Source organism: Carassius auratus, unplaced genomic scaffold (genome assembly GCF_003368295.1).
Source record: "Carassius auratus strain Wakin unplaced genomic scaffold, ASM336829v1 scaf_tig00029160, whole genome shotgun sequence".
NCBI classification, from domain to species: Eukaryota; Metazoa; Chordata; class Actinopteri; order Cypriniformes; family Cyprinidae; genus Carassius; species Carassius auratus.
In genome coordinates this window covers 205,102-217,166 of record NW_020525742.1, presented here as the reverse complement: position 1 = coordinate 217,166, position 12,065 = coordinate 205,102, and the positions used below count along the sequence as shown (strand labels likewise).

At 37.1% G+C, this 12,065-nt stretch overlaps 1 protein-coding gene across 1 annotated transcript in view; it reads left to right on the top strand.

The window, feature by feature from the left end:
• LOC113079761 (guanine nucleotide-binding protein G(o) subunit alpha-like) overlaps positions 1-12,065 on the top strand; it is a 32,691-nt gene that overhangs the window by 13,589 nt on the left and 7,037 nt on the right. The window contains exon 5 of the mRNA XM_026251966.1: positions 8,239-8,367. Coding sequence (XP_026107751.1) covers positions 8,239-8,367 — 129 coding nt within the window. The remainder of the gene's footprint in view (positions 1-8,238; positions 8,368-12,065) is intronic.

Here is a 12,065-nt window from a genome sequence, read left to right as displayed (position 1 = left end):
TGAGTTGTGGTTTGAAGAGTGTTTAAAACACACACACACAGACACACACAACACATATTGAAGAATCTAGCTGGAAAAAGTATCAAAATTTCACTTTATTTTATAATATGCCTCATTTGCATAAACATGAGGCTGAAAAGAATGACAACGAATTAATTCAATATGGTATAGTGCTGTTTTGCCATAGATATTTGCACTAAAACATTCTTGTGTCTGCGTCGTACCGTTTCTCTCACTCTCTCCAGGTTTAAAAACCTTTCCTCATGCTGTCATGTCACACCTGCAGGACTCCATCACCAGTCCTCACACACACACAAAGAAACACATATATCCTGTTGTTAAAGGTCAGATTTATCAGAGGGCATTTCCATCGTCTTTGCAGGCCAGGTCGCAGCTCCTCACCTGTTCATATCCAGCATGCATCTCGCGAAATCTCTTTTCATTTGGCCTTCCATCCATTTTCATTTGCCCTCCCTCGCTATTCTAAATTCTCCACAAAAACCACAACCCTAAAACCCCGACCGGCGTCATTCCACAAAATTCAATTGTGTGGAAAAATAGATCAGAAATGTAGTGGGGAGAAAAGATACTTCAGAGAGAGATGGATGTTTGGTCAGAGGTCAAAGTGGGGTCAAATCAATCCGAGGGTAAAAGTATATCTACAGAACTCCAGGAGAGGTTTTTTAAATTCAATGAGTTCTTCAAAATGTCACGCTGATGGAGAAACCAGGTCGAACCAGCTTTGGAAAGGAATAGATCATCTAAAAATTACCCTAAAGATGCTTCTCTTCTGTAGGACGCTAAAGAAGAGATTTTGAATGAAGAGATTTCACGCTGCTCTTTTCCATACAGCATATAGTGAGATTGGCCGACAACAAAGTGATCTCCTAGTAACCTCAAATGAAGAGTTCACCTGAAAATTAAAATTTGCTGAAAATTACTCACCCTCAGGTCTTCCAAGATGTAGATGAGTCTTTCTCCGTCAAAAAAAGACTTGGAGAAAATTAGCATTATCACTTGCTCACCAATGGATCCTTTGCAGTGAATGGGTGCCGTCAGAATGAGAGTCCAAACAACTGATAAAAACATCACAATAATCCACAAGTAATCCACACCACTCCAGTCCATCAGTTAATGTCTTGAGAAGTGAAAAGCTGCATGTCTGTAAGAAACAAATATATGATTAATGCGTTTCTGGACACAAGTCTCTTCATAATAATCTAGTGAATTAGTTTCTTCTAGTGAAAAGCCCATCCTCTTTCGTCCTGTTGTCAAAATCCACCGTGAGTGTCTGTCATATTTGTTTAGAATAGTTTTAGATTATTTTCACTTTCGGATGAGACTTTTTTTTTTTTTTTTTTTTTTTTTTTTTTTTTTTTTTATGGATTATGAACTCATCAGAAGTGACGGTTGTAAAGTTAAAATGTCTTGATGGATTTTTGTATTCTTGCAAATATGACACTTTTGCTTCACAAGACATTAACTGACTGACTGTAGTTTGATTACTTGTGTGATGTTAGCTGTTGCACTCTCATTCTGACGGCACCCATTCACTGCAATTCCATTGGCGAGGAAGCGATGTAATGCTAAAAATCTTCAAATCTGTTCTGATGAAGAAACAAACACATTTACAAATTGGATGGCCAGAGGGGGAGTAAATTTTAAGCATATCCATTTTCATTTTTGGGTTAACCATTCCTTTAATGATGAGCTTAGACCAGATAAAACCATCCAAAACTGGTTTACCAAGGACTTAAAAAAAAAAATGCCGACTACTGGAGGCCTTGGTAAGGTTAAAGATAGCCCTTGCATTTCCCTAGAGAGTGTTAGAAAGTGAGACAGATCCACAGCGACAGGGCCTTTGTGTCCCGCTGGGAATTGAAGGCCAGCAGCGAGCGAATGTTGCATCCAGATGCACGTAGCGGCATGTCTGTTTTATACACCCTGATGCATTTAAAGAAACACACCTCACACTTGGTCACTCACAGCCTCCGCTCAGGCCCGAGGCGCTCGCTGTCGTGCCGCCCAGGGGGTTTACAAGATCAGACTCGGCTCGAATGCCAAGGAATCGCGTTGGCACTGAGGTTGGAGTGTGATATTGTGTGTTTGTGTGTCTGTTTATCTGTCATTAAAAACCAGAAACACTACAGAGAGTGTGTTCATAATTCACTATGGTAGTAAAAACATAGCATTGGACAGTGGTATTGCCATTAACTAAAGCTAAAATTATTATAAAATGTTTTTTGTTAATTGAAATAAAGCTGAAATAAAATAACAAAAATGTAATGAAAATTAAAAATGTTGCCATTTGCTGTTATGGTGGAGCAACAGACTGAAGACAACCCTGCTAAGTCAATCAACAAGCTACTAAACCAATTAATAACTCCACTGATTTAAATTAATCAAAATTAAAATTAAATTTATGCATTTAGCAGACACTTTTATCCAAAGCGACTTAAAGTGCATTCAGGCTATCAATTTTTACCTGTAGTGTGTGCCCGGGGAATCGAACCCCCAACCTTGCGCTTGATAATGCAGTGCTCTACCAATTTAGCCACACTATATAAGGAACACTATTAGAATAATAATATAAACACTAGATTTACGTGAAGTGACATTCAGCCAAGTATGGTGACCCATACTCAGAATTTTTGCTCTGCATTTAACCCATCCGAAATGCACACAGAGCAGTGAACACACACACACACACTGTGAGCACACACCCGGAGCAGTGGGCAGCCATTTATGCTGCGGCGCCCGGGGAGCAGTTGGGGGTTCGATGCCTTGCTCAAGGGCACCTAAGTCGTGGTATTGAATGTATTTAACTATATAGGGGAGAGCGGGGGTGAAAGTAACACCGGACGAAAGTAACAAAGCGATTTTCTCAGAGCCTCTTTCTGCATTTGCATTCCCAGCCATGACAGCATGTTCAGCATTCAATCCTTGACGGAGCTGAGAAATATCATGTGATTTCCTCATCGTTTCCAGAAGTTAGGACCGTAAAACTGTTTTTGTGTACAAAAAGTAAATTGTAGAAGCGGTAATTTTTTTCATTAGTCGTGTTGTTTTTCTTGTTTCATGTGTCGCAGTAATGATCAATCTACAGGTTATTTAGTGCTTTAACACATCCTAAAGTTTGCATTTTCAATTTTTTTAAAATATTAAATTAAATCGAGTTTAAATGTCAGGAGTTCCTGTCACAAAAAGTATTTATTTTGTTCCAGTGCAAGCTATATTGTGAATTTCTGTGTCTTGCATCATTTCTTACAAATGTTAATGTCATATTATACCAAAAGAATATGTCTTAGTGAGGGTCAGAAAGACAGACAGAGGTCTGGTTTTATCCAGATGTTTTTGAGAGTGTGTTTCTGGACAAAGAGGAACATCTCTCTCTTGGCAGCTGCTACGTCACATTTATATTTAGGTTTTAGCCATATCTTAGCCTTTACACCTTTTTAAAAAAAAAATCTAGCTTAAATTGTTGTGTTAGTTTTGACCCACCTGTGTGTTACTTTCGTCCCAACCGATGGGGTCGAAAGTAACGATGTGCAACTTATGTTCAAAGTGAAATTATACTGAAGTCTTTCTACATTTCTACAAAATACTGCCTGGTATTGTTAGACCACACTTCTGAGTTACTGACCATAGCAGAAATATATCTCTGTATACAACATTATCTTTTAAAATGAAGTTTTTCTGAAAAATGGTACTTTCGCCCCTGCTCTCCCCTATATGTTTGTCAACTCTGTCAGTTTAAAGGCTGCTAGTGGCTCTTGTCATAGAGTTGCGAATATGAGAATGCAGCGTGTGGGTTTTAGTACTCCCTTATGCTAAATTGTTTTCTTAAAATATCTGGTTACACCATATGTTATTCAGCTAGCTAAGCAATAAGATAGTTAACTGGCTATTTTGAATGATGAGTGAAACTTTAGTTTAAGCTGCAAGCTAAAGTAGCTTCCACAACATTACTAATATCATGGTGGTGCAAATTTAGCTAAGAAAGTTACATAAACTGTAGTCAAACTTTTTCTTGAAAATGTAGTTAGCTGCTCTAAAAAGCTACAAACAAAGAGTTGCTAACTTAAGCTAAATTTAGTTGAAAACGTGAACATGGTTAATAACTAGCTATAAAAGGGTGTTGGTTTAGCTAAATTTGTTAATCAAGATTTTTCTCAAAACCAGTTTGTTAACATGACATTAGGCCATGTTAGGTAAACAACACTGAAACTTGCTACCTTTAAGCTAATTGTCATGTAAGCTCTTTTTCTACAAACTGCTAACAAAAAGTAGTTCACATAAGCTAAGTTAAAAACATGAACTTAGTCAAAAGCTAGCTAAAAGATGAACATTTAATGAACATTGAACTTCCTCCCTGTTGAAAAAAAAAACAGCAAATGCTGGATAGGTATGTTTTGACGCTGAGATGCTGGTTTATGGTCCTTTACTGGTTTATGCTGGTCATGTGCTGGCAAAGGACCAGCATGAACCGACAAAAGGACCCGCAAAAACCAGTAAATGGACCCGCATAAACCAGCAAATGGACCCGCATAAACCAGCAAATGGACCAGCATAAACCAGCAAATGGACCAGCATAAACCAGCAAAAGGACCAGCATAAACCAGCAAAAGGACCAGCATAAACCAGCAAAAGGACCCGCATAAACAAGCAATTGGACCAGCAAAAGGACCAGCATAAACCAGCAAAAGGACCCGCATAAACCAGTAAATGGACCCGCATAAACAAGCAAAAGGACCCGCATAAACCAGCAAATGGACCGGCATAAACCAGCAAAAGGACCGGCATAAACCAGTTAATGGACCGGCATAAATCAGTTAATGGACCAGTATAAACCAGCAAATGGACCCGCATAAACCAGCAAATGGACCCGCATAAACCAGCAAAAGGACCAGCATAAACCAGCAAAAGGACCCGCATAAACCAGCAAATGGACCAGCATAAACCAGTTAATGGATCAGTATAAACCAGCAAAAGGACCAGCATAAACCAGTTAATGGACCAGTATAAACCAGCAAAAGGACCAGCATAAACAAGAAAAAGGACCAGCAAAAGGACCGGCATAAACCAGCAAAAGGACCGGCATAAACCAGCAAAAGCACCAGCATAAACCAGCAAAAGGACCAGCATAAACCAGCAAAAGGACCAGTATAAACCAGCAAATGGACCGGCATAAACCAGCAAATGGACCGGCATAAACCAGCAAAAGGACCAGCATAAACCAGCAAAAGGACCAGCATAAACCAGCAAAAGGACCAGTATAAACCAGTTAATGGATCAGTATAAACCAGCAAAAGGACCCGCATTAACCAGCAAAAGGACCAGTATAAACCAGTTAATGGATCAGTATAAACCAGCAAAAGGACCCGCATTAACCAGCAAAAGGACCAGTATAAACCAGTTAATGGACCAGTATAAACCAGCAGAAGGACCAGCATAAACAAGCAAATGGACCAGCAAAAGGACCAGCATAAACCAGCAAAAGGACCAGCATAAACCAGCAAAAGGACCAACATAAACCAGCAAATGGACCGGCATAAACTAGCAAAAGGACCAGCATAAACCAGCAAAAGGACCAGCATAAACCAGCAAAAGGACCAGTATAAACCAGTTAATGGATCAGTATAAACCAGCAAAAGGACCCGCATTAACCAGCAAAAGGACCAGTATAAACCAGCAAAAGGACCCGCATTAACCAGCAAAAGGACCAGTATAAACCAGTTAATGGACCAGTATAAACCAGCAGAAGGACCAGCATAAACAAGCAAATGGACCAGCAAAAGGACCAGCATAAACCAGCAAAAGGACCAGCATAAACCAGCAAAAGGACCCGCATAAACCAGCAAATGGACCGGCATAAACCAGCAAAAGGACCAGCATAAACCAAGCAAAAGGACTAGTGTAAACCAGCATCCCAGTGTCAAAACATACCTAACCAGCATATGCTGTTTTTTTTTCAGCAAGGCTTAGCAAGATTCTCTTCAAACCAATGCTTTATCTATAAAGCTGATTGCCATTTAATTAAGCTCTTTTAGCCACTCTTCAGGATACAAAAAAAAAAAAAATAGTTCACTTGAACTAAACTCAGTTAAAAACATGAACTAAGTCAATAGCTAACTAAAGGATGAATGCTTAACTAACTTTAACTTTCTTAGCAAGATTATTTTCAAACCAATGCTATAGCATGACATTAGTCATGTTAGAAAAACTACATTTGAAACCATAACTTTGTTAGCTATAGCTATAAGTTTTTTATTTCAAAAAGTAGTTATCAACTCAAGTACAAGTTACTAACAAGAAGTAGTTCACGTGAGCTGAATGTAATAGGAAATATGAACTTGGTCAGTAGCTGGCTAGCTAAACTTCAACTTGCTAGCATAAGTTATTTGTCATTTAAGCTAGTAGGCCTACTCTTTGAAAAACTAGTTAGCCATTCTTGCTAGCTATAATCTATCATAATTTAAAGTAGTTAAAATGTTTTGTTTGGACACTGCTTATAGTGCCAAATACTAAAATGACAGGAACTCTTAGAAGACAACAATTTATGCTAATGATGCTATAGCGTGCCTTGCAGCAATGAGAATGCAACACTTGCATTTCAGTATGCAGAAGTGTGTACGTCAATCTCTTGACGTTTTAGCGTAATCACAACCTGGTCTTTGTTCTGTTCGCATGTACAGAATGACAAACTGGTCTTATCAGCACAGGAAAAGATGCCTCAAACACTCTTAATCAAAAACTATGGCACAGTTGTCTGAGGTTATTGCATCAAAACTGTTTACGTGTGTGTTTGTATAATTCTTTCTCCAAGGTGTTTGCGACCTCCTGTGAGGTGAGTGTATCACTACGTAGCGCAGGCTCCCAGATAATCCCTCTCTTTAGCACATCAGCGTTCAGAAATCCCCCCACAGATCTGCTTATATTGTATCATGCTGTGTTTATATTCATGCTGGTAATTAGCATACAGCGCGTGTTTCCCCCGGGCCAGTCTTATCGCTGCCACAGACACTTACTGCAGTCAGAGGTAAAGCTGCTTACCTAGACAATGAGAGACGGCCCTTAAGGAGAGGGTTTTTCCCACAGAGACCTGATTATGAGAGGTGAGGAGCCGCATATGCTATCAAGCAACCTTTTTACTGACAGGTTGCTGGAGTTAAAACCTAAAACCTGCTGGTATCAAAGTAGGAACTGTTAAGGGGAGGATAATGTCCGCCATGTTTCAATGCTGCAAGAAATAAGTCTTGTGTCACTAGCACAAAACAAACTTGTGTAAAAGCACAAGATATCGGGACCATACCGATTATCAACCGATATTATAGTGTTGTTGTTTTTTATTTTTTATTAGCACTGGCAGGTCTTGTTTGTATGTTTGGATATTTAATTTATTTCTCCTGTGACATATGTTGAAAACATTTGCTGTCATCTAACATTCACTTTAATAAAAAAAAAAGGTGAATTCATATTTATTCATTTATTTATTGTTGCTCTACATTTTTATACAAGAATGCATAAATTCACTTGTATGATTTATTTAATTAAATGTAATAAAATATAAATACTATATAAAAAAACGTAAATTTAGAAATGTTGCATTCACAACTAACTTGAGCTTAAATTTAATGAAATACTAAAGTAACTAAAACTGAAATTTATTTTAAATCTATATGTGGCGAGTGGGGCGGGGCCGAGAGGCGTGGGAACGAGGAGTGAGGCCAGGTGTAGTGATTGGAGATGAGCTGCACCTGAGCCCCACCGCTGGTATCGAGTCCCACGTAGGAGATGGAAGGATATAAAACTGGAGCGACTAGAGAAGGAAGAGAGAGGACCAGGCCTGGGACATTATTTTATGTTTTGGCTTTTATTTGTGCTGTTTTGTTTATTTTTGAATTATTAAAGTGTTTTTGATTGTGCGCCGGTTCCCGCCTCCTTTATTCCCAATGATTACAAAGTTGTATATCGTTACACTATAAAAAACATAATAATTCAAGATAGATCATAATATAAATAATATTAAGTAAAGGATTTTTATATTGACCATGTATTGTTTATCGGCAATGGCGTGACAATAATTACTGGTTTATGAGATTTGTTTGTAGAACTTCTGGCCAAGAACCAGGTTAATTTTACTGGAAAAGGGATTCCAGATGGAATGTCTAAATGAGTCATTACTGTCATTTTTGTCATACATTTGTTATTACTTTTTCTGTGTCTCTCTATACCCAGCTTTTTTGAGAACATGGGCCGGATCATCGCCCCCGATTACATGCCGACAGAAACGGACGTTTTAAGAGTCCGACTGAGAACCACAGGAGTGATTGAGACACAGTTCAAAGTCAAGCACCTGGTCTTCAGGTAAACAGTCTCTTTATTGTCAGTTTGTTCTAATTGCTCTTACAAAAGGTTGGCTGTGACTGTGAATCATCAAACATAAATGCTTTTTCTGTTGTTTTTTTAGTTGAAGTTTGTTTAAAAGTAGCTAAAATAGCAAATGGGAAAAAATGTGGGGGTTTTCCTTCTCACAGCAGGTTTTCATGATATTGACCATGTCAGTATGGGCGGCATCCTCCATCTCTCTTTATCTTATTAAACGTCACCTTGCATGACGTTCTGACGCATCGCTCCATTCGTCAATATCCTAACTGGCATTATCAGCATTGAGCACACGTTCAGCTTTGATTTGGATGCAAGACTTGTTTTGAATTTCTCTAATGAGTTTTTTTTCTTTCTTTTTTTTTCGTGGGTATGACGTCTCATTTTCAACTATATATATTTCGACAAACAACTTTCGAAGGTATATGCTAATCATTTGTTTAGTTTGAACCAGTGTTATTTTAGTATCATTGGTATACTTTTTAATATATTTAATTTTTATGTATTTTGTTTTCATTTTAATTCGTTTTTCTAATATGTAGTAGTTTTGCATTTTAAAATGTCTATATAATTTTTCATTTTAAATTAAATTATTTTTTAATTTTTCAGTTTTAGTTTTAAGTTTGAGTTTATACTGTTTTAGTTGTACTTAAACTAAATAAAAATGAGGAATGCTGCCTTGTCATGTAGAATAAAACAAAATAAGTTATTTTCTTTGTAAATTCGTGTTTATTTTATGTCAGGGATGACATTTCTTTTATGGTTTCAGCTTTAGTTGAAATTGCTTTATGCACAGTTTACTCGTAAATCCCCCTTTTGTTTTCTTAATTCACAGTCACAATGACTTTTGATCCTCAATGTCAGAATGAAAAAGTTTCATGCATGTTCAGTGTACTCTCAAGTTCAACATTAGACAACCAATAAAACGATTGGAAGGTTTCATGGGAAATGTGAGTAATTTTCTGCTTGGCAGCTTTTACCAGCCATTTGAATGTTAATGGAGACATTTACAGCTTTGAGATGCCATAGACTGTTTGATATGGCATGGAAAGATGAATGTTTTGGCATTTGGTGGAAAGCAACTGTCTTTGTCTATACTTTTACGTTCGCTTCTTCTTGGGCTCATTCTGCCCTGAGAGTTGGCTAATTTATTGGCTTCAGCTGAGGGCTTCTGCAATAACATTTATATTGCGCTACTTTGCATAATGCTAAATCTAAATTTTCCATGGCTTTCATGACAGTTTTTAATAAAAGGGCTTCAGATAATCAAAACAAGATGACTTTAAAAATGACTGTGGGATGTATGTATGTTTGAAACGCCAAGTTGAACTCCCATCCATTAAGTGATCTTTACAGTTCAGTCTTCAAAAACATTCATTTTTCCATCTGAAGTGTGAGGAGAAGTAGTTATTCTGTTCTCTTTGTTGGGTTTTTAGGTTAAATTATCCTATAGAGTATAAATATGAGCAAAAATCCCATAAACCCTGAAATCAGAGTGGAAGTCAGAAAATTAAGAGGCTCTGCAATGGCTTTACGTTTGTTATTATCTGTGAGCTCTATGAAAGCTGATGTTATGGGGAGTAATTGTTATATGAAATCTGTTTAGTTCCTATTGAGCTCTAGAGTGAATTAATTCGGTGAGGAATAACTTACTGTCAATCTTCGGCACGCTCGGCTGCTCGTCCTTATCGCAGCACTTCACACGCATCCCGCGCCGAAACCTCAAGATCTTTATCATATCACTGGATTCACACCTCATGTTTGATATAAACACCCACAGCTGCATTTCACTTTCCTTGCCTTGTACTAAATAAATCATTTTTTACATCAAAAGTTTATTTTTACATTTGTGCATTTATTTAATTATGAATTTGTCTATGCATATTTATTTTATTTATGCGTTTATGGGTTTATTGATGCTTTTATTCATTCAGTTTTTGTTTTATTGCCGCATTGATTGTATTTACTATAATTATCTATAGACAATAAAATGCTCTTTCTTGTGGCCATGTAAATGTTATAGTACAGTTTTAAATAATAATTGCAGTATTCATTTTTGCCCATAATTTTACTAATTCCAAATAAATTCTGTAACATACTACCAGAAAAAGAGTAATGTTTAATTATTTATTTATGCTTTTCATGCATTTTTAATTGCAATTTTATCTTTTTTCTATTTTTATATAATGCATTTTTATATCTATATATAAAAATTTTATTAATTTAATTTGTCTAAAAAGACATTATGTCCATATGTAAATATAACACCACAGTATTTTTTTTATACATATATATATTATTTTTGTCTTTTTAAAGCTGCGGTAGGGAACTTTTGACGCTCTAGCGGTTAATAAACAGAACTGCTTGCGTCTTGCGGAGGAACATCGTAGCCGGAACTACTTCTCTCTGTTTATGTCTATGAAGAATCACAAAGGTACTGGGTTACTCCGCCGCGGTACCCCCGAAGCAATCTAAAATACTCCGAATATAAACACTTATTATAGGTGCACTCTAGTGATTCAGGACAAGCTAAAAACACGGTTTGGAAAATGGAATCATGGTGTACTCGCTTATTATATACATTTTCTACATTTTGAACACAAACAAAGTTACGGACCGCAGCTCTGATTGGTTGTTTCTTACCGGGAGCGGTCCGTAACTGCAAATGGCAATAGGACCACTGGGAGGAGCCAGAGGAGCTTGATTTTTTTCACAGATTATCTGTCTCATATGCTACTGTCAGGACATAATGACAGGTTTAACAAATATGTAAAAAAATCCATTTTTACAAAAGTTACCTACTGCAGCTTTAAGGTTTATTTTTGGTGTTTTATTTAGATAGGACAGTAGGTAGACATGAAGCAAAGTGGGTGAGAGAGATCAGGAAAGATCTGCGAGCCGGGACTCGAACTCGGGACGTCTGAAGCACAACGGCGCTACATGTGGCCCACGAGGCCATTGGTGCCGACTTCATTACTCATTTTTGATTACGGTTTTGCACATCTTGATGCTTGATTCCAAATTTTCTTATTTGCAAATAATTTGTGTTTAGCTTATCAACTGTAAAAGAGCAAGTATTTTCTTCCAGTGATTTATTATATGCAATAATCATTGCATAGCTCATTTTTACTGGAAATGAATAGGAACAATATGGTGTTATAGGTTCGGTGGTCAGGAGGAAGTGATGTGATTGTTTTTGTCTAATGAAATCTTCCAACCAGCCACAAAAGCCGAAATCTAAAGATCAGGTGGCTCCGGGTCACCCTTGACCTCTGAGCCATAATTAGCGGTGTAATGATCAGTGAAGTGACTTGTGTTTTGATTAGCGTGTTTAACACCGCACGATTCTCACCTTGTCTGCTGTGATTATGAGGCCACATCAGATCATCCCATAATTAAACAAAGGCATTATTAAACGGTGTGTGCTGTTGGAAAAGATGTGACGGACGAGAAAGAACATGAATATAAACTGGTTTGATTTTATTGTTTAAATTTCCTGCTGCTGCTGGATAGCCAATAATATACAATATAGAAAAAAAAATTATATTCAGATTTACAACTATTTATATAACATAACTGTTGAGAGATATTTAAATTCGCTAATATAAGTAAAATTCATTGTTACATTTAAAGATTTGGATTACTTTTAAATCATTTAACAGTTATAGGTGGTGTATATT